Source organism: Panthera tigris, chromosome C1 (assembly GCF_018350195.1).
Source record: "Panthera tigris isolate Pti1 chromosome C1, P.tigris_Pti1_mat1.1, whole genome shotgun sequence".
In the NCBI taxonomy this organism is placed as follows: Eukaryota; Metazoa; Chordata; class Mammalia; order Carnivora; family Felidae; genus Panthera; species Panthera tigris.
The window spans coordinates 40,811,500-40,834,630 of record NC_056667.1 but is presented as its reverse complement, the minus strand read 5'-3'; the positions used below and the strand labels follow the sequence as shown (position 1 = coordinate 40,834,630).

Sequence of the window (23,131 nt, the reverse complement as noted above, 5' to 3'; positions counted from 1 at the left end):
GCTCTCAAAAGTAAATAAACTTAAAAAAAAGGAAATTCTCTATAAACATAATTTAAATATCTTCAGAATATTTCACCCTACAAATTCACTATAATTCACTGAATTAATTCCTTATTGATGGGCATTTAGGTTATTTCCAGTTGTGTCCTTATTATAGAAAACACTATGATGAACATCTTTGTACCAGAAATCTTTATATCCATGACTATTTCTTAAGACATGTTTGTTGTCTGGGACACCTGGGTGGCTCAGTCAGTTGAACACTTGACTCATGATTTTGGCTCAGGTCATGATCTCATTGTTCTTAGGATCTAGCCCCATGTCAGGCTCTGGGCCCAGGGTGGGGAGCCTGCTTGGGATTCTCTCCATCACTTTGCCCCTCCCCAGCTTTTGCATGCTCACACACTTTCTCTCTCTCTCTCTCTTTCAAAATAAACAAACTTTAAAATTTTTTTTAATGTTTATTTATTTTTGAGAGAGACAGAGACAGCACAAGCGGGGGATGCGCAGACAGAGAGGGAGACACAGAATCTGAAGCAGGCTCCAGGCTCAGAGCTGTCAGCACAGAGCCCGATGTGGGGCTCAAACTCACGAGCCATGAGATCATGACTTGAGCCTAAGTCAGACGCTTAACCAACTGAGCCACCCAGGCGCCCTTAAATAAATAAAATTCAAACAAACAAACAAAAAAGACACATTTGTTACCTAGGTGTTACTGTATCATCTTTCTAAGGTTTTCATTCAAAATTCCAGTTGCCCTTCTGAAAGATGTTGCCAGTTTCTGCTCCCTTTGGCAGTGTGTGAGGTAGCACATTTGCCGTGAAGGTATGTAGTACGTGTCCAATTGGATGTCCTTGTGGTCCTGGCCAGGCCTGTGTGCACATCTTAGAAGAAATCCCTCTTCTCTGGACAGCCTTATATGGTTCCAAAGCTCTTTTGGGTCCATTTGCTCATTTCATGTTCACAGCAATCCTGTTATCCCTGCTTTATAGGGGAGGAAACTAAAACTCAAAGATCAATAATAAGGCCCTGTTCCAAGTGTTTTATGTGTGTTACGTCATTCAGTCCTTGCAGCAGCCCATGAGGTTGGTGCTGTCATCATCCCCTTTCAGGGCTGAAGTCACTGATCCAGGGTGTCAGAGCTGGGGTGCTTACCTGCTCTCTGAATCACTCCCTGCCCTGCCTCAAGCTCATACAGTCATTTTCTTGGGGCTGGACAGCTAGGACATGGTGGGGCCAGGAATCCAGCCAGATCTTCCTGGCTCTGCAGTCCAACTTCTAACCCCCGACAGGATGCCAGTCAATGCCTGAAACACCTCATTAGAGCTCTGCCTCCTTTTTTTTTTTTTTTAATCAAAACAGTTCTTGGTCCCTCATGAGTGACTCCTTCCTTAGATCCACTTTCAGCAGCTCCTGGAGACCAGACTTTGGTAGAAGAGCTCAGATCCCAGAACCAAGATCATCAGAGCAAGGAAGGGCTTTGATCTCCTGGTCCATCCTTCTCTCCCCTTTATATGGGGAGAAAAGGAACCTAAGGGCTAGAGTGGGGTAGTAACTTGCCCGAGGTTACTCCCAAGCTAGCGGGAGTCAGAGTTCATGGAGAGGGAGGAGGCTGGCCCAACACGTAGGCCTAGGTCCTCCCTAAGAGTCCCTGCCAAGGAATATTTCAGAACTGTGACTGTCACAGACCTGTTCAAGGGCCCTTTCTTGATGGGCCTGTTGATTGTGAATTATTAACCTGCCCAAGCCTGTAATCTGTTGGGTGGGGCCCATTCACTTTAAGAAAACCCGCTTTACAGTCACTAGCCCGCTGGGTTGGGGGGGGTGTAGCTCTGAAGTCTCACTGGCTAGTTCTGGATTGGTAGAGACAGCTAGTGGACAGGTGCTTCATGCCAGGGAAAGGCCTGGAGGAAGGGACTGAGAAGGGGGGATGAAGGGGAAGGTGCCAAGGGTCAACCCAAGGAATGTTCAGTAAGCCTCACAGCATCCCTGAAAGGCTGGCACTGTTATCTCAGGTTTACAGATGGGGAGACTGAGGATCAGAGAGAGAGAGGCAGAGCAGATTTCACAACTTAAGCTGTTTTTACAACAATGGCATCACTGTTCACATGCTCACAGCCTTATTTCTATGATACCCCCTCCCATTTCCACATACTTTTCCTACAGGATAAAGAGTCAAGACCTGATTCCAAATCACACTTGGTCCAAGCCTCAGTTTTCTCATCTGTGGGATGGGAGATAAAGCCACTGTGGAGCTTTTTGGAGCATCCTGAGGAGGTCTCATGAAACAGATATTTATTGGGGCCCTTCTTAAGCTGAGAGATGGTTCTCAGGGCCATCAGGTGTGGTGAGCCCAGTGATTTTTCTTGCACGTTAGGGAGAAAATAAGAGAGGAAGCAGGCCTGGCGGCTTGCATGCACAAAGCACTAGGAAACTCTCCCAGCAAGGAAGGAAGGGACCCAGGACTCAGGTTACTCTCCTGGTCCCCACAGCTTGGCTGTCAGCTCCAGGTGGGGATGGGCAAGTCACCTGGGTTGGGAGGCAGAAATAATGATGACTCCTAGGCTGCTCAGGCTTCCGGCTGGGCCCAGAGCTCCTGGGGGCTGGGAGCTGCCTGGGTGGAGCCCTCCTGAGGGGTGGGCCACTTTGCTGCTCTGACTCATGAGGTGAGTGGCTCTAGCATCACTGCCACTGTTGTGTGGGGACAGCTCCAGCTCCAAAGGCAGCATGGCTGCTTATCTTGCTGAGCTTCAGTTTTCATCTGTAAAAGGTTGAGAATAATGGCATCCACCTCACCATCACCACCATCAGAGCACTGCATGTAACTGTGTTACACATCAGGCACCGTGCTGGGGATTTTAGATACATGAATTCTTAATCCTCACAACCACCCTTTGACACAGGCAGTATTTCCATTTTACTGATGAGGAAACTGAAGCTCAGAGAGATGGTTAAAAGGATTAAATGAAATAATCCATGTTATACACTTAACATGTGTGTCATGTAATAAGCTTTTGGTGAACATCAGTCATTATTATAATTACCTCAGAGGGAAATGGTAAAGTGCTAGGCCTAGTGTTGGTATTTGGTGATTAATCAGACACTGATACAGAGATGTCCGACCAGACTCGACCCTCCAAAAGCTCCCAGTCTGATGGCAGAGACAGTCACATACAAACCTCACTCTACCACTCTCACACACAGATGGTGTCAGCCCAGGGTGATGAGGGCAGGTCAGAGGGGGTTGGGGCAGTGTGTGCCTAGGAAGCCCCTGACCCAGCTAGATGTAGTGCCTGAACTGAAACCTGCAGGGCCAGAAGTTTTGGCATATGTCAGGCCCTTAATAAATGTTGGTCAAATACAACAAAGATTTACCTGTAGCTAATGTAGCACAAAGCTTCAGAACCCCTCACTCGGCCCTTTCCAGGGCTCTCACAGGACCCTGGAAGTTGTATGTTGGTAAATTTGTTTTTTGTTTTTTTTTTTTTAAAGAAGGCTTCCAATTGTAAGTTTCTGGATCTAACCCTGATTAAATGAATGAATAATAAGTAACAACAAGGGAGGAAGGTGTGTCCCAGGCAGAGGGAAGAGCGTGTACACGTGCCCAGAGACTTGAAAGGACATGATGTGTGATAGGGTGCCCCAGCCTCTTTACTGAGTCTCCTCTTCATGCACATTGCTGGTCTTCTCACAAGCTTCACAAACTCCAGCTGACATCTGTGTGCCTTTGCCCACCTCCCTGCTTTCACCCATGCTGTGCTTCCATCTGGTACACCCTTTCCACGACTTTATTGTGTATAAACAATATAAACTTGAAGGCTCAACTCTGTGCCCACCTTCTCCAAGAAACCCTCACCCCACCCCTCCAGTCTATGGATGTCATTATAGTCTGCTTCTTGTATTTAATTACCTTTTCTGTGCCTGTGCCTGAGAATCAGAGAGGTAGAATGATCCTTGAAAGTGAACATCTAGCCTCTGCTCACATATGGGCAGGATAAGAATTCACTACCTTTCCAGGAAGCCCGTCTAGATTTAACAGTAATCTCCTTAATCTCTCCCCTCTGCCGCAAGGCCCAATCTGCCTGGCTCTCCCTGAACCTAGTCTGAGCCATCTTCCTACTATGGCTGCTTCTACAGGCTCCTCCTGCTTCCTCTTCTGACATCCTGGAGCTAAGGGTTGATCCAGGGGCCTGGAGTCCCTCCTCCTCCTGTCCCCTGCCTTTGTGAAGGGACAGTTCTAATGGCAGCCACGTGCTCTGATGAGTCATGGTTAAGAGCATCTGGGGCCTGGAAGTGGTGGCTGGTTAACTCTTCATGGGCCAGTGGCTCTTTCTGTCAGAAGGCCAGGTGGGCTTCAACCTTGGCCCTAGACATATGCCTCAGGGCTAAGCACACAGAATTTGAGGAGTGTTATGGATGATCCCATATACGGGTTGGGGACCCAGAGGGGAGGGCACCAAGGGGGAAAAAAGGCAAGAGTGTGTCCACCTTGGAGTCAGGAGGGCCAGGCTCCAATCACAACTAGCCACTTATTAGGTGAATTGACTTGAGCAAGTCACATAAACTCTGTGCCTCAACTTCTGTCTGTAAAATGGCAGCTGTAGGGACTATTTGAGAAGGCGAGTGTGAACTACTGACTAGTGAGTGTTAAACCACGCTATTTTCCATCTTCTTGTCCGCTGCCGCACGCACAGTCATGCAGCGGGCAAAAGGGAGTGCTAAAACCTAAGCTGACTCCGGAGGCCGCGTGTTTCCTGGCGTGAATGCCCCCCACCAATGCAGTAGGATGACGAAGGGCTCAGGTGGGGGCCGCAGCGAGGCGGGAGCTGTGGGGGAGGGGAGAGCGGCCGGGAGGTGGACCTCGGGCCTACGAACTTTCTGGCCACAGATAGGTGGGGCTGTGTGAGGCAGGGGCGAGCTCCGGCCCCTGGGGCTGCGCACGGAGGGCACACGGCATGGGCCCGGCGGACCTGGGGTGCCCGGGCCTCTCCCCTGTGAGAGCTGAGGGCGGGGGTCGCATTCCGAGGCCGCCCCCCGCCCAACCCCACCGTCCAGTCGGCCACAGACGGGCGGCTGCCGTGGCCCCACTGCGCGGGCGGGCAGACCGAGTCCCGGCCCGGCCCCGCCGCCTTCCCCGCCCCCGGCGCGCCCCTCCCCGGCCGCCGCGTCTGCGGCTGGGCCGCACAGCGCCCGCCTTGGGGTTCCGGCGGCAGCACCTGGGCCGCGCGGCTGGCGTCCGGCGGGGGGCACGCTGCCTGCCCCCTTCCGCCATGAGCTCGGCCGGCGCCGCGGACGCCCTGCCGGCGGGGTAAGTGCGCGGTGGGGGCGGCCCCGGGGTGGGGTGGGTGGTTGGGGGACGGGCGCGGGCCGGGCATTCCCTCTGCCACCGGCCCACCGCCCGCACTGCGGCTTCCAGCCCCTCACCCCTGCCAGGCGTCGCGCCCGGCGTCCGGGAGCCGGGGAGTGGGAGAGGGCTGCGGACACTCGCGCGAGGAGAGTGGAAGCGCCAGGGACCCAGGGGCGATCACTCAGCTCTGGGTCCCAACTTTCGCACGAAGCTGGCTGTAGTAACGGCCACGTCAGAGCCGTCTCCCTCCCCTCGTGGCGTTTACACCTGTGGGTGGGCTCTGTTATTATCATCTCCGTTACAGATGAAGAAACTGAGGCATAACTCTTGGGTGACCTGCATCCCTTCACCCGGGAGGTGAAGGGTGTACCTGGGATTTGAACCCAGCTCTCTCTGATTCCAGAGCCCCCACCTGCATGCCATACTGTTTCATCTTCTGGGATATTTGAAGGAATTGAAAAGCTAAGATATGAATCAGCTGTGCCCACTGGGTGCAGCAGGAACTGGGGTAGTAAAGGTGGGTGTTGTCACTTTCAATATGGCTCTCCTGCTTATCCCCACCCCACTGAGGAACTGTGTAGAATCCCTGCACTGCCCCTGTTAGCAGTGATAGATGTTAGGTGCTGGGAGATGTGGAGCAGCTCTCCCCTTCCTGGGCCTGGGTGGGTAGGGGGCGTCTGCTGGAAGCCCTGACTGCTAGGAGGTTGCTGGGTGGAGATCTGGCTCAGGTGAGCTGGGAGGTGCCTGCCCTACCTGGAGCCTCACCACCAGGGACAATATTTGCCAAGGGCCTCAGGACTAACACATGAACAGGAAGGTGAGGCTGGTGCCAGCTGCAGCTGCAGGCCTCCATAGGGCCTGTGTGTGCATCCTGGGTGAAGGCTTAGAAGTTGGGTCACTGGGGGACACCCCCCCCACCCAGCCTGGGGGACGGTTGCCTGGTGAGTTTTGCCATGTTTGACCATGTTTATTGTATGATTTTGGCCACGTTCTGTATCCTCCCTAGACTTCTGGTCCCTCCTTTGGAAAATACAGGGAGTCCAGGCCTGGCTGCTCTCTTCCTGCTCTGAGTTGAAGTCTGTAAATCTGGAGTCTGGTTAGGTCCCTTCTGCCCAGCCCTGACTAAGCACCACCCTACTGGGCCCAGAAAAGAAGCTTCCAGGAGAGAAGGCGGGCATGGAACAGGGTACCTATCAAAGAATCCTGAACTCCCAGGCTAGAAGCCACATTCATCCTCTTCCTTGCACACTTATATCCCTGCCTGAGTCCACTCTACAACTCCAGGCTCCTCTGGCCCCTCCGTGGGCCTCCAGGGCAGCAAGCTCAGTCTCCTAGCACTAGTGGATCTTCCTCATACTGAACCATACCTGCCTCCACTGCATGCTCTCCAGGTCCCAATCTTCTTTGAGGCCACACAGGTCTGTCTGCCCCTGTCCCTGGTCAGTGCCATCTTGGTGGGGTCTGAGCAGAGCAGAGGCAAAGCAGTTCCACCTACACCATAGACACTCATTTAGTCACTCAACAAACACTCCTGAGGCCTGCTCTGGGCCCAACCCAGTATATGAGGGTCAGTGGTAAACAAACTGAACTTTAAATCTCCACCACTTCAGAAGTTATGAAATATTTTTAAGCCTTCAGAAAAATATAACAAATAATAAAATGAACTCCATGCCCTTGTCATCCAACTTTTTAAATGTTAACATCATGCCCATTTATTTCATATTCTTCTTGTTAAGAAATAAATTATATCAGAGACTGTTGAAGACCCTGTGGACCATCCCCTCTTCCTTCTCTCACTGTCCTGAATTTTGGTTTTGTTACTTCCATTTTTTTATTTTTAAAAAATGTTTTATATTTGAGTATAGTTGACACACTGTGTTACATTAGTTTCAGGTGAACAGCATAGTGATTCAACTCTATATTATGTTGTGCTCACCACAAGTGTAGCTACCATTTGTCACCCTACAACACTGTTACAGTATTATTGGTTTTGTCATTCTATGTTTTTATTCTTTTGCTGAGTGTGTATAAATCTAAAAAAAATGTAGCCTGTTCTGACTTTAAAATTTTTATATAAATACAGCATGAATCATTCTACAGCTTGCTTTTTCTCACTCAGCTTCAGGTTTCTGAGATGTAGCCTTCTTGATTCTTGCAGCTCTCGTCCCCACTTTCCCTGATGTATGGCATACCACCCGATGTAGAGTCCCCCATTTATTTATCGGCCTTCTTTATGGACATTGAGGTAGTTCCCAGCATCTTGCTATTCAAACAGTTAATATTCTTATAGGGTTGTCCTTTGTACACACGTGAGTTATCTTTTCGGTTGTCCCACAGGAGTGGAATTGCTGGGTTATAGGATATGGACATTCAGTATTTTGAAGTTATTTGGTTTCATTATAAAAGTAGTGCTGCTGCAGAGGTGCCTGGGTGGCTCAGTCAGTTAAGTGCTCGACTCTTGGTTACGGCTTGGGTTATGATCTCCCAGTTCGTGAGATGGAGTCCTGTGTTGGGCTTTTGCTGACAGCATGAAACCTGCTTGGGATTTTTCTCTCCCTCTCTCTCTACCTCTCCCCTGCTTGCTATCTCTCTCTCTCTCTCTCTCTCTCTCTCTCTCTCTCTCTCTCTCTCTCAAAAGTAAATGAATAGACATTAAAAAAAAATAATAAACGTAATGTTGCTCCAGACATGATGGAAATACATAACCGTAGAAAAAAAGTAACAACAGCTAACATTTCCTGAATACTTCTTATTGTGCTTTACATTGTCTTAGTTGTTCTTCTTAACAACACTAGGAGGTGGGTACTGCCACTCTCATTTTATTGATGAGAAAACTGAGGCTTATAGAGGTTAAAGAACCTTCCTAACTTTTTCCAACAAGTAACTGCTGAGCTATAGTTTGAGACCAGGGTTATCCACTTTCAATACTCTTGAAGGCCACACTGTACTAGGCCACGTCACATCCCTCCATGCCACATCATGCTCAATTTTATTCACAGCTAAGGGGACTTTCTGGAAGGAGAGTCACAATCATATATGCAATTTGGGAAGGTCACTTTGGGGGGCACCTGGGTGGCTCAGTCGGTTGAGCATCTGACTCTTGATTTCAGCCCAGGTCATGATCCCACAGTGGTGGGATTGAGGCCTGGGCCCTGTGTCAGGCTTTGCGCTAAGCATGGAGCTTGCTTGAGATTCATTCTCTCTCTCTCTCTCTCTCTCTCTCTCTCTCTCTCTCTCTGCCCCTTTCCTCCGGCTCCCCACCCAGCTTGTGCTCTCTAAAAAAATTTAAAAGAAGAAAGGTCACTTTGGAAGCGATAGGTCCCCATGCACAGATCATCCCCCTGCTCCCCTCAGCCACAGTTCCCCTTGAATGGTGAAGCAGGGAGGAAAAGCCAGCTGTGGTTCCATTCTGCTCCCTAAGTGACTTCCTTGCACTGCCTCTACTGCCCCCGTGGGGAATGAGAGGTTCCTCTGCTCCATCCAGCTCTGCCCATCAGATGTCAGGGTAGCAGCTTCCAGGCAGACTAAAGTGGGGAGGGGGAGGCAAAGGGAGAATGGGGTGGGGTGCATGGGTGGCTCAGTCGGTTAAGCGTCTGACTTTGGCTCAGGTCATGATCTCACGGTCTGTGAGTTTGAGCCACGCATCGGGCTCTGTGCTGACAGCTCAGAGCCTGGAGCCTGCTTCAGATTCTGTGTCTCCCTCTCTCTCTGCCCCTCCCCTGCTCATGCTATGTCTCTCTCTGTCTCAAAAATAAATAAATAAAAAATAAAAAAAATTTTTTTTTTAAAAATCTGCTAAAAAAAGGGAGAATGGGGTGACTTCAGGCTGTCTGACACCCCTTCCCCTACTCCACCTCCCTTCTCACTCCGGCCTCAAACATCCCTCCCCTGTGATGCCAAAGCTCCTGGCATCAGTTACCAGTCCTGCTCTATGCTCCATCTAGCTCAGCGCCCCCCTCCCCACCTCCATGCCTCAGGTTCTCCAAGGCACAGTGGAAAGGCCACCATCAACCCCTCAGAAGCTCAGTAATGTGTTAATCTGGGCTTGGCAAGGTGACTTGGAGCATAGAGGTCTTGAAGACATGGGGACAGCCTGCAGAGAGGTGGGGACCTCAGTCACAGTCAGGGGAAGAAAAATGTTTTTGGCCAGTTTGTTTTTATGGAAAGCATTTCTGCCTTCTCCTAGGTTCCTGGGTGGAGGAGACTAGGCCCCTGCCCTCACTGTCTTTATCTCCTTATCTGTCAAATGCAGATAAGCGTGTCTGCCTCTGGGCTGGTGGGAGGATTGAGAACTTGGAGTGATATTCTCAGTGGTGGTGAATTAATGCAGTCATTAAGTCAAATGGGGTCAGTGTCCCCAGCCTTCCTGAGCTCCCCAGCCAGCCAGGACACCCCTGCCTCACCCCTCCAGAGGAAGCTTTCTAGAGCCTGTCTTGCCACCTTGCCCCTATAGCTTGTGCTTCCTTGTCGCTGTGGTATCATGACTCTAGCTCCTTGCTCGGCTTTTTCCCTTTCATGGACTTCTTTCTCCATCTTGTCCTCAGTTCAGTGCCATCTTTTCCAGAAAGCTTCTGTTGAGTGCTCCCCTTCCACTTCTGGGCGTCCTTAGCCTTCAGTGATTCCCATGATGCAGCCTTGATGATTCTGGCTGTCAATGCCTCTGTCTGCCTCTGTCTCTCTGCTAGACTGTGAAGTCTTCAAGGGCAGGGCCAGGGCTGGGCCAGAACCAGAGATTAGAGGGTATTTGTGGGAGAAAAGGAAGGTGAAAATCAGCCCCAGGGCCACCCCAAAGCAGCTCCCAGTCTGGAGAGTCACCTCAGAATCACCTCACTATGGTTCAGCAGAAGAGGTGCTAGCGTTGCCAAGGGAGGGAATTCACCTCTGTGCTCTATGTCCATCTGTCTGTGCATCTTTCTCTCCATGTGGACCAAGCAGGCAGAACCTCTTTCTTTTTTTCTTTTTTAAAAATTTTTTAATGTTTATTTATTTTTGAGAGCAGAGAGAGAGAGAGAGAGAGAGAGAGAGAGAGAGAGAGAGAGACAGAGCATGAGTGGGGGAGGGGCAGAGAGAGAGGGAGACACAGAATCCAAAGCAGGCTCCAGGCTTCGAGCTGTCAGCACAGAGCCTGACGTGGGGCTCGAACTCATGAACTGCGAGGTCATGACCTGAGCTGAAGTCGGATGCTTAACGGACTGAGCCACCCAGGTGCCCCCAGAACCTCTTTCTTGATGGGAGGTGGATGTGGTGGTGGTAGTGGTGGTGGTGTTTATACAGAAATGGGAGGTAGGCTCTTGGCTCTGGAATTGTTTAGAGGTAGTCATAAGCCAGGACAACAGACTTGTCTTCCTGGGGCTGAGCTGAAGGGCACTGGCTCAGGCAGAAACTTGTTTAGGACCCATGCTTGGGCATGTGATCTTGGCCTAGTCACCTCTCCTCGGTGCCTCATCTACCGTGGGGATAATAATCCTACTTCACAGGCTTTGTGAAGACTCAAGGAGAGAATGCCAGTTAAACACCCAGGGCAGTAAGTGCTCACAGAATAGGCAGACTGAACACCAGTCACTAGGCTAAGCCCTGGGCACAAAGGAAGACACTGTGCCCTTCTCATGAAGAGAGGGGCAGGGGCTGTTTCTGATGGGGCCTTTTTGGCCATGGAAAGAAACTTGGTCTTTACCTAAGAGAATTGGAAGCCAGTGAAGGATTTCAAGTTCAGAAGTGACATGGTCAGATTCAGGTTTTAAAAAGAGAACTTTGGCTGTTATGAGAGGGATGGGTTAGAGGCAATAATGCTTCCAATATTCTCCCTTATAAAAACTACCTAGAGGCTGGATGGGTTACTCCAAACATGCTTTAAAATACATTCCTGAGTTTCCACAAAGTAACAAATCTTCTAAAGCCAAGAATAAAAAGCTGAAATCATGCTGATAAATGAGATGAAGCCATAGCAATGTGAAGGTATTTATAAATTCCAGAAATCTAAAACCTGGAGGACTTCGTTTTTGTTTTTGTTTTTGTTTTTAATTAAAAAGAAAAATTAACGTGTATTTCTTTTGAGAGAGGAAGATACAGGGCACGAGTGGGGAGGGGCAGAGAGAGAGGGAGACACAGAATACAAAGCAGGCTCCAGGCTCTGAGCTGTTAGCACAGAGCCAGATGTGGGGCTTGAACTCCTGGACTGCGAGATCATGACCTGAGCTGAAGTTGGTAGAGCCTGGAGTTTTAATGACCATTCAAGGGATGGACCAGCCCAGTGATAGTGTGAGGAGTTGAAACTTGTCCCCCTTATACCACCACATGAATCTGGGACCTCCAAAGAGCTATCCCCCCAGCAAATAGGAATATTGACCAGAAAGAGGTAGACACCCTTTCATAAAGGGGGACGACAGGTCTAGTGGAGAAAAAAGGCTCCCTAGAAACTTATAAATTTTAATCTGCCCTCACACAAATTTTGGGTTTGAAAACCTATTCCTTTTGTGGTCCTAGAAATACTAACCTAAAAAAGTAACTTAAGTATCATAGGATGGTAGTAGCCCAGGGAATCTGGCCAAAGTAAATGAAAATCCTCTCTGGAGGAATAGATCCTTCTCCTAAGATCCCTTTGGGATCAGCCAAATAGGAACTCTTGGTTAAATTACAAAACACACAAGGAAACAAGTCATTGTGAGTAGTAGACACCAAAAGCAAGAAACAACAGAATTTGTTTCACTGAGAGTCTAAAGATGCTAGAATTATGAGATCTAGAATATAAATGTTTTTAAAACAAGTAAAGGAGTCAAGATGGACTTGAAATAATAAGCAGGGAACAAAATACTGCCCAAAACAACCAAGCAGATTTGAAAAGGAAGCAAATGGAATTCTGGAAATGTAAAATATAATCATTGAAATTAAAAACTCAGTAGACAGGAAAAATAGCAAATCACACATGCCTTATAGAGAATTAGTGAAATGAAAGATCTGAAGAAATCACTTAGACTGTAACAGATTCAAAGAGATTGCAAAGAAGAGAGTTGAGAGACCTGAAATACTGAGCAGAACGATTTAACAGAGAGAGAACAGGGGCAGGAGGAGTGAGAGTGGAAGGGCCAGTCTTCCATCAGCCCTGGGTGAAGGTGCTGGTGGCCTTCACTGGGCACAGAAGGGGCTGGGCTAAGAGATTTTCCAGAGGCGGAACTGATAGGGCTTAGTGATGGGGTAGACGTATCAAGGCTGACTGTCAGATTTCTGGCCTGAGAAACTGGGTAGAGGGATGTCATTAAGATGGCAAAGACTGGGGGAGAACAGGCTTGAGAGAATGAACAAGAGTTCAATTTTGAACAAGGTACATGTTTCAATTTGTTTCATTTTGCCAGGAAGATCTGCTGCTGCATCAGAGAGGAAGAGACATTAGAACTGGGAAAGTTATGTGTAGATGTTTGCCAGGTGGAAAGGGACTCTCTTAACTAACTTTGGGGGAAAGGGTCTCCTTTCAGTGAGGTCATCAAGGCCGCTTTTGGAACCTTCTCTCACTCAGAAGAGACTCCTTGAGAAGAGACATCCTCAAGATAGGACTCTGGGGATTTCATAGTTTAATCTCTCATTTTTCAGTTGGGGAAGCTGAGACCCAGACAGCTCAGGGATTTGTTCCAGCCTGAGACTCTTCATTCAATCAGTTTTCATTCACTTAACAGATACTTATCAAAAGCCCACTTTGTACCAGATGCTAGATTCTGGGGATGCAGCACTGAACAGAAGAAGGAATCCTGCCCTCAGGAAGCTTATTTTTAGTGGAGGGAGACAGACAAAATAAAATAAAATTAAAAAGAAAGAAAGAAAGAAATATATATGTGTATGTCAGAGAGTGATAAAAGCTATAGAGAAATGTAAGGGCTGGAAGAGGGTCAGGTACAGGGAAGGTGGCCTTTGAGAGGCCTGCACACCACAGCCCATTGTGACAGTGTCTCTGGAGTTCTAGAGTGCAGGCTCAAGATGGGCAGGAGAAGTCCTGGAGAAGGAGGAAGAGGAAAAGGACTGAAGTGGGATTTAGAGGGTGGGCTGTGCCCCCCTGGGAGGCGGGGCAAAAAAGCCTGATGGGTCAGAAGGGCCATAAAGACTCCCTTTAACCTTGTGAGGGGTAAGATAAATTTGTTCCTGAGGCTTCCTTGCTCTCCATCCTCTGCTCCTCCCCAAACCCCTCCACCAGATCTCAGATGACACCCCCATTATTTTCTCCCACCTTTAGGAACACTTAGAGGTATGTCCAAATTGTCTTTGTGTCCCCAAACCCCTCCACCAGATCTCAGATGACACCCCCATTCTTCTTTTCTCCCACCTTTAGGAACACTTAGAGGTATGTCCAAATTGTCTTTGTGTCTTTGTGTCTCCTCCCCTGGAGGAGCTTTTGACAGGCATCCAAGGCTGGCAGGGAGGTTGCATGGGCCCTGTGGGGCTTTGTTCTAGCCTGGACAGGGGTTGAGGGCTCTTGGTCACTTCCGTGTCTCTCCCAGCAGGACTCCTGTGAGCAGCCTCCATGAGGCCCTGGACCAGTGTATGACTGCCCTGGACCTCTTCCTCACCAATCAGTTCTCAGAAGCACTCAGCTACCTCAAGCCCAGGTGAGGCTTAAGCCCAGATTGGGGGTGGGGGCGGGTGTGTGTGTGTGCACACGCGTGTGCACATACACGGGAGCCTACGTGTAGTGTCTGGTCATGGAGAACCAGAGGTCTTATGTAAGAGGAACTCCATGTAACTGAATCTCTTCAGCCTTCTGGGTCACCATGACCCCTGGGAGTCCCATAAAAATAGGGGCTCGGGCTCCCCATTCTACAGCCCTGAGCAGCCCAGTCCTCCCCAAGGTCACTGTGACTTCCTTACTTTTGGGTTCTTATGGCCTTTCCCAGTTTGATTTCTTGTTCCCACTGAATCCACTCGGGGTTTTTCCCCTGTCAGCTGTAACACAGCTGCTTTTCTTCATTTTTCCCCAGAATACCCAAGATTTGAGTTGCTTTTACTCAAGTCTTTTAGCCATTTCTTCTAGTGTTTGCTGCCTTATTTCTAAATAATATGCTTATATTGCTCTTTATCACTTTTTTCTACTTTTTAAAAACATTAAGAATTTATACTCCATAAAATTCTTTTTTTCCTTTTCATTTTTAATTTTTTTACCTTTTACTTTTAAACATTTATTGGTAGACAAGAATTTAGCTTTCTTACACCCCTGCTCTACCTCCCTTCCCCTTCCCTCATCCTTTCTCTTATCTTTATATTACAGTGTCTGGAAAAATTTATAGTATTTACATTATTATAATTAGGTAACTAATGCTCATCACAGAGATGAGTCATACATTGTAAGATTACATTTCTTTTTTGGAGTTAATTGTCTTTCTTTTTAAGATTTTTTATTTTTATTTTTAAATAATCTCTACACCCTATGTGGGGCTCAAACTCACAACCCTGAGATCAAGAGTCATATGCTCCACTGGCTGAGACATTCAGGTACCCCTGCCTTGTCTTTTCATTGGCCTAATTTACTGTACATTCATCCTGAACTCTTTATAACGTTTTTCCTGGAAACCTGTCCCCTGGAGGATAGTTGTGTCTACTGGGCATCTCCCAGCCATCTCCTGGAACTTCTCTCTTATTTACTTCTTTACTTCTCTCTTGTTTCTTTGACCTGGCTTTTTCTCTGGTACCCTCCCTCATTTTATCAGAGCATATGCTTTAGAAACTTCCTAGGAAGGAGTTACATGAATATAATTCTCCCCCCTCAGAATTTTGAAGGCATTGCATCCCTGTTTTCTAGCATCTACTATAGCCACAGGAACCCTAATTTTTTCTAACTTTGCACGTGATCATTTTTCCTTCCCCAGAAATGTTTAGAATCGTCTCTTTTATCCTTGCAAATCTGAAATTTCATGATAATGTGCTGAAATGTAGGTATTTTTAAAAATAATTTGGAGACTGCCTTTTGGTTCTAGGACATTGTCTAGCACAACCCCTCCATGTTCTGTCTCCCTTTCTCAGGCTTTCTTTAAGTCAAACATTGGACTTCCTGGGCTAGTCCTCTTCTAAGCCTCCTACCTTCTGCTCAGTTTTGCATTTCTTTCTCTTTTTGTTTTCTCTTAGTTTGGGGGTGATTTCCTCAACCTTATCATTAAATCCTTCTATTGAGTTAGAAGAGATCCTTCTATTTTCTTTTTTTCTGAGATCATATGATTAATTTCCTCAGACTCATTGTTTTCTGAATGTTCTTTTTTTCCCTACAACATCTTATTCTTGGTTTCTGGGTGCATTCTGTTCTTTATATCTATATTTGGAGTATGAGAGTCCTTAGGACAGGGCCTGGCATATAGTGAGCACTCTAGTAAGTATTTGTTGTTATTTTTATCACAGAATATGTTTCTCTTTTAAATGCTTTATTATTTTCCTGTATAATCTCCATTTTTTTCCAGGTTCCCTTTTTCTATGTAATGGGAGAATCTTCTGGTGGGGGCTTTCCTCAAATGCCTGATGGTCCCTGACTGTCTGGTCATATTTAAGAGCCAGTTCTTAGCCTTGTAATTGGTGGGATTGGCTTTTGGATATTGGGGGAGGTGGGCAAGGAAGGTGGCAGGGAGGAGGGACAGGTAATGACCAGAAGGGAAGCACCTGGCTCCTTGACCTTGTAATTGCTGGGATTGGCTTTTGGATGACCTGGCCCCAGATGTCAGCTTCTCCAGAGAAGCTGTTCCGCAGCCTGGTCAGAGTACCCCTGGCTGCCTGAATTCTGGGATTGGGGTAGGGGTGAGGGGCCTGGGGGCTAATCACGTGTGCTGCCTACTTGCCTAACGCCTTCTTTTCAGCTCTAGGTTGTGGTTGTCCTCTGCCACATCTGGTTCCCTCAAGTTCTGAGGGAAGGCAAATGCTGACTCGGGGACTGCTTCCCCTGAGTTCACAAGCCTGACCTGTTCAATTTCTGTAGACTTGACTGACCCATTGTTGTCCTGTTTGGAGTTAATGGCCCAGTTTCTGGGGGCAGTGGGGATTCCAGCATGTGATGATCATGAGTCTTATAATGATCCCTCTGCAGCAGTCCCCGCACCTCATCCCCACCCTCTGAGGGGATCTGGGCTTGAGGTGGGGTAGGGGTTGGGTCTGCAGCAAGAGTGTGGCCACAGTCTGAGGCAGGCCAAGCTCTGTCTTGCTCCATCCCTGAACATCTAGGTTCCCCTCCCAGTATTTTGGAAGACTCCCCAGCTCCACTTCCCTTCTGGTCATTACCTGTCCCTAAGCAGGCTCTTCCCTGCCACCTTCCTTGCCGACCTTCCCCCACATGTTCTACACCCCCTCCCCACAGCCACTGCATGTTGAGGGGCTGCCTCATCCTCCCTCACCTCAGTAGGGCATTCATTCCCTCACCTCAGGAGTCCTACACCTCAGGCCCTACAATTCAGGCCTCAGAGAGGAAATGCTTGCCCTGAAGGAGGCACCATGGAGAAAACCAGTTTTTCCATGAGGGTATCTTTTAACTTCACACTTAAGGTAGTGAAGCTACTCTTTATCTTAGCTCTTGTCCCATTCCAGAAAAGAATCTTTTCTTTCTTTTTCAGTTTAAGAGTGTTGTTCCCAAACAGTAGATGTTATTAACACACTTCTCACCCACACCCACCTTGTGACAACCAAAACATGTTTTGAGAAATTTGGCAGATGCTAGAGGTTGGGATGGAGGCTTGGGGTGAGGAGGACAGGAAAAATATCTCCCCATTTTTATTAAGAACCATTGGTCTAGGGGAAATAATTTTTTTAAATTATTTATTTATTTTGAGAGACAGAGCAAGTCAGGGAGGGGAAGAGAGAGAGGGAGAGAATCCTAGGTAGGCTCCACACTGTCAGCACAGAGCCCGACAGGGGCTTAAACTCATGAAACATGAGATCATGACCTGAGCCAAAACCAAGAGTTGGACACAACCGACTGAGCCACCCAGGTGCCCCTAGGGGAAATAATTCTTGCTAAAAAATGACCTTTCCTCTCCATTTGTAGCCATTGAAGCTTCAAAAAATGTTGGGGTCCAGTTTCATTCACTGTTCCTCATTGTGCATGCAGTGTCTCATTTAATTGTTATTCATACTTTGCCCTCAGAGAATAATGGGCTCATCAAGCTCCAGCCCCACCACCCACTCCTCCCCAGCCTGGGCATTTGTTTTCTGTGTTTGTCACTTCTTTGAGTAGCTTTATTTTACTTTGTCTTTGGTAGAGGAGGGAAGAGCTGGAGGCCCCAAGGCTTAGCTGATCTCCACATGGCCAAGGAGTCCCCAGGTCCCAACACTGTGCTTTTCTGATGGCTCTTCCAGTGCCCTCTCCAGTTTGACAGCTGGTCTGGGCCCAGAAAGTGGGACCCCAATGGGCATCATGTCCCAGATTTGGGTTTAGCTCAGAGGTGAGGGACTCTTATTTTCAGGGGTCAGGATTTTGTAAGCAAACAAGAACTTTGGATTATAAACTAAACTTGGGGTGTCTGAGGTTTGGGGAGTTGTCCTACCTCTGTAAAGGCATACCACATTGAAATTATGCCAATTAATAATCCTACAATGGCCTCTGAGTATTCAAGTAAGAGGAAGAGTTGCATGTCCCTTCTTTAAATCAAAAGCTAGAAATGACTAGGCTTAGTAAGGAAGATGTGTTGAAAGCCAGGACAGATCAAAAGGGAGGCCTCTTGCACCAAACAGCCACGTTATGAAAGCAAAGGAAAAGTTCTTGAATGAAATTAAAAGTGCTCTTTAGTGAATATACAGAATGATAACAAAGTGATTGCTGACCACATTGCTGATATGGAGAAAGTCTGAGTGGTCTGGATAGAAGATCAAATCAGCCACAACATTCCCTTAAGCCAAAACCTAATCCAAAGTAAGGCCCTAACTCTCTTCAGTTCTGTGAAGGCTGAGAGAGGTGAGGAAGCTGAAGAAGAAAAGTTGGAAGCTAGCAGAGGTGGGTTTGTGAGGTTTAAGGAAAGAAGCTGTCTCCATGACATGATAGTGCAAGGTGAAGTGACAGGATGTAGAAGCTGCAGCAGGTCACCCAGGAGCTCTACTGAGACCATTAATGAAGGTGGCTACACTAAACAACAGATTTTCAGTGTAGATGGGACAGCCTTATACTGGAAGAAGATGCCATCTGGGACTTTCATAGCTAGAGAGGAGAAGTCAGGACCTGGCTTCAAAGATCAGGCTGGCTCTTGTAAGGGGCTAATGCAGCTGGTGACTCTAAGTTGAAGCTAGTGCTCCTTCACCATTCTGAAAATCCTAGGGCCTTTAGGAATTATGCTAAATCTAGTTTTCCTGTGCTCTTTAAATTGAAGAACAAAGCCTAGATGACAGATGTCTGTTTCCAACATGGTTTACTGAATATTTTATCCCCATTGTTGAGACCTGCTCAGAAAAAAAAGATTTCTTTCAAAACACTACTGATCATTTACAATGCACCTCATCACCCAAGAGTTCTAATGGAGATGTACAATGAGATTAATGTTGTTTTCATGCCTGCTAACTCAGTATCCATTCTGTGGCCCATGGTTCAAGGAGTCATTTCAACTTTCAGGTCTCACCACATAAGAAATCTATTTCATAACGCTAGAGCTGCCATAGGTAGTGATTCCTCCGATGGATCTTGGCAAAGTAAGTTGCAAACCTCTAGAAAGGATTCACCATGCTAGATGCCATTAAGAACTTTGTGATTCATGAGAAGAGGTCAAAATATCAACATGAGCAGGAGTTTGAAAGAAGTTGATTCCAACCCTCATGGATGACTTTGGGGGGTTTAAGACTTGAGGGGAGGAAGTTAACTGCACATGTGGCAGAAAGAGCAAGAGAACTTGAATTAAAAGTGGAGCCTGGGGGCGCCTGGGTGGCTCAGTCGGTTAAGCGTCCGACTTCAGCTCAGGTCACGATCTCGCGGTTCGTGAGTTCGAGCCCCGCGTCGGGCTCTGGGCTGATGGCTCAGAGCCTGGAGCCTGCTTCCGATTCTGTGTCTCTCTCTCTCTCTCTGCCCCTCCCCCGTTCATGCTCTGTCTCTCTGTCTCAAAAATAAATAAACATTAAAAAAAAAAATTAAAAAAAAAAAAAGTGGAGCCTGAAGATGTGATTGAGGTGCTGCAATCTCATGATAAAACGTGAACGGATGAGGAGTTGCATCTTGTGGATGAGCAAAGAAAGATCTTGATTTCTTGAGATTGAATCTATTCCTGGTAAAGATTGTTGAAATTACAACAAAGGATTTAGAATATTGCATAAACTTAGTTGATAAAACAGCAGGGTTTGAGAAGATTGACTCCAATTTTGAAAGAAGTTCTGCTGTGGGTAAAATGCTATCAAACAGCATCACATGTGCAGAGAAATTGTGAAATTGTGAAATCAAGCGTCCACCAGTGCAGCAAAACTTCATTGTCGTCTTTTTTTTTAATGATTTATTTATTTATTTTTTTGAGAGAGACAGAGTATGAGTGGGGGAGGGACAGAGACAAGGAGACATAGAATCTGAAGCAGGCTCCAGGCTTGGAGCTGTCAGCACAGAGCCCAGTGTGGAGATCAAACCCACGAACCATGAGATCATGACCTGAGCTGAAGTCAGATGCTTAACTGACTGAGCCACCCAGGCACCCGGTGTCTTATTTAAAGAAATTGCCACAGCCAACCCATCCTTCTGCAACCACCACCCTCATCAGTCAGAAGCAATGAACATCAGGGCAAGATCCTTCACCAGCAAAACTATTACAGCTCAATGAAATGTTAATAATGATTAACATTTTTTTAGCAGTAAAGTATTTTTTATTTATTTTTTAATTTTTGAGAGAGCGGGGAAGGGGCAGAGATAGAAGGGGAAGAGAGGATCTAAAGCGGGCTTTGTGCTGACAGCAGAGAGCCCGACATGGGGCTCGAACTCATGAACTGTGAGATCATGACCTGAGCTGAAGCTGGACACTTAACTGACTGAGCCACCCAATAACCCAGCAATAAAGTATTTTTTAATTAAGTTTTGTATTTTTTTTTTAGACATAATGCTGTTACATACTTAATTAAACTTTTATGTGCACAGAGAAACAAAAAAATTTATTTGACTTGCTTCACTTTATTGCAGTGGTCTGGAACCAAACCTTCAGTACCTTCCATGTATGCCTGTACCACAAGTCCTAGTCCAGAACGCAGTTGAGGGCCTTCCAGTGGTAGGCTGGGGAAGAGCCAGGATTCCTAGCTGCAAGTGCATATTGGGCACTTGGCCTCAGACTAGAAATTCCACTTTGCCTGCCAGCTGCCCACGTGGGGCTGCCCCTCCTTCTGGACCCAGTATCAGACTGGGTGCTTAGGGCTAAGTCCCAGGTCTCACTGGTGTGTAAAGAGGAAGAGAGGGGCAGGGGCTTGAGAACTCAAGAGGCCTGGGGTGGGAGGGGATTATCTGGAGGGGTGGGTCTGGGTACTGCCAGGGAAACGTCTGCTGAAGGGGAGAGTTTCTCTCTAGGGCAGTGACCCTTGACCCTGGCAGACTCACGTTTATTGAGCATCAATGATGTGGCTCTGGCCTGGGTGTCCTATTTAAGCAACCCAGAGCCCTGGGAGCGAATGATTATTGTATCCATTTTACAGAGGAGAAACTTGAGGCTCAGAGAGTTTATAAGATTCACCAGGATCACACAACTGGTAACTGGCAAAGCCAAGATTCCATCCAGCCTGTGTCTCAGGGACGCTGAAGCCTGAGTTCTGTCTCCACTTCAGGCTGTGGCCTCTTTTCCACAAGCCACTGCCTTCAGATTAAGGAGTTCTAGCAAAGACCTGGGACAGCTGCCAGGGCTGGTGAGGGGTGGGCCAGCCTTTGGTTTCCTTTAAAAACCTTTGGCTCCCCAGGATATTACCTGGGCAGAGAGGTCACCCAGAATTTACACTTAATTTACAAAGCGTTTTTAATTTTACAGTTTTATGAATGAGAAAGGTATGAAAAGGGGTGAAGTCATGTGATTTTACAATAGAACAGTCATCTCTTTCCCCTGAAGTTCCCAGCATAAGCCTGGCACTGAGGAGTTTTGTAAATAATTAATGAGGGGATGTGTAGGGAAGGGAGTGAAAACTGCTGTAGCTCCTACCATGTGACGAGCAAGAGTGATCCCCTGCCAATCCCATAGGGACCTGGGCAGGCCAGAATTATTGTCCCCATTTTGCAGAAGTATAAATCAAGGCTGAGACACGTCGTAACTTCCCCAAGTGCAGAGGGGAACTGGCATTTTTCTTGTCCCTCCCTTCCTGCTTTTCTTTCCATGTGTTAGACTAAAAGCCCCTGCCATATGCTTTTCTGTTGAGAGGTCTGGGCTGTGAAGAAGCAAGATGGCAGGAGGAGAAGGCTTCCTGAGGCTGCTCACAAAGGGCCTGTGGCGCTGGTACTGAGGACAGAGATGAGTTCCATACAAGCTCTGTCCTTGAGGTGCCCACAGTTCAGTCTGAGGAGAGAGCTAAGCCTCTGCTGATATAAATTCAGTATGACCTGTGCTTCATTATAGACACATGCGCCCCGAGGAGGGAGCCTTGGATGCCCAGTGGCCTTGGAGGCAGTTGAGAGCCTTGATAGATGAGTCAGGGAGGGCAGGTCATGGGGCAGAAACAGAAGTGACAAGAGGGCTGGGCTGGAGAGGTCGGCAGGACCTGTGTTGTGTGGAGCCTTGGGCCCAGGCATTATATCATGGGACATGAAAGCCATGGGAGAACTTAAGCAGAAAGCCACATGGTCAGATGATGGGATGGGGAAAGGCAGGAGGGGATGAGGCCAATAAGGCCCAGGGAACAAGGATAGGGCAAGCTCAGGGGGCAGGGTGGGGAAGGGGAGCTTGAGGATAGAAGGGACTTGGGCTCTGCTCTAGGAGGTGTGGCAGAAGGTGAGAGGCAGGCCCTGGGCACTGGGCATATGGTCTCAGGCCAACAGGTTGCTGAAGTCCTACTTTAGTCCACACAACATTCTTGCTGCTGCCATTCCTACAGAATGGATGAGAAACAGGCTCAGAGTTGGAAAGTCACTTGGTGCCACTAGCAGGAAGGAGAGGAGCTGGGATCTGAGGCCTTTTGAGCAGCAATGGGAGGGTCAGACCTTGGGAGAGTCTCTTCTGCTCTCTGAATCTCTGTTTCCCTGCCATGCTGGGTGGGTAGTTTATGGCGGTGATCGGCACAGGCCAGCTACCTCTGGAGGTCTGGGGGTTGGCGCTCTCATGTCCCTTCTCTCTGGCAGAACCAAGGAGAGCATGTACCACTCGCTGACATATGCCACCATCCTGGAGATGCAGGCCATGATGACTTTTGACCCTCAGGACATCCTGCTTGCTGGCAACATGATGAAGGAGGCGCAGACGCTGTGTCAGAGGTCCGGGCCATGGGGCGGGCAGGGACGAGGGGTCATGAGGTCTGTCCTTCTGTCTTCTTGGCCTATCCCAGTGCCTAAATGCCACTATTAATGCTGCTCCTTTTGGCTAAGAGGGTGTGTCCCCAAGTGCTAGGAGCTGTCCCTGTCAGCTCTGCCTCAGGAGTCTTATGATCTGAGCCAGTCTCTAAGCAGCTTCCAGGGGCCAGGCCTGATTTTAAGGAGATGAATTCTGGCTCTGTCAAGTGGTAACTCTTTGATCTTGGGCAAGTCTCTCTCTGGACTCAACTTTCTTCATATGTAAAATAGGTATGAAGGTAGGGCTGTTGTGGGGACTGAATGAAGACACGGGTCACAGGGCCTGGTGCATAATTGGTATTCAGTACACATAAACCACTTGAGTGAATGAATGAACAAATGGACCCTCAGTGTTTATGCACAGC

At 47.9% G+C, this 23,131-nt stretch overlaps 1 protein-coding gene across 10 annotated transcripts in view; it reads left to right on the top strand.

The window, feature by feature from the left end:
- Positions 1-23,131, top strand: part of TTC39A (tetratricopeptide repeat domain 39A) — a 54,468-nt gene that overhangs the window by 8,214 nt on the left and 23,123 nt on the right. For 2 of the 10 annotated variants that reach the window (XM_042997127.1, XM_042997128.1), the window contains exons 2-3: positions 13,834-13,938; positions 22,560-22,691. In XM_042997127.1, the coding sequence (XP_042853061.1) occupies positions 13,834-13,938; positions 22,560-22,691 (237 nt within the window). Of the gene's footprint in view, positions 1-4,678; positions 4,803-5,204; positions 5,309-13,243; positions 13,458-13,565; positions 13,674-13,830; positions 13,939-22,559; positions 22,692-23,131 lie in introns of those variants that run through there. The other 8 variants (XM_042997133.1, XM_042997136.1, XM_042997130.1 and 5 more) reach the window with 8 other exon arrangements.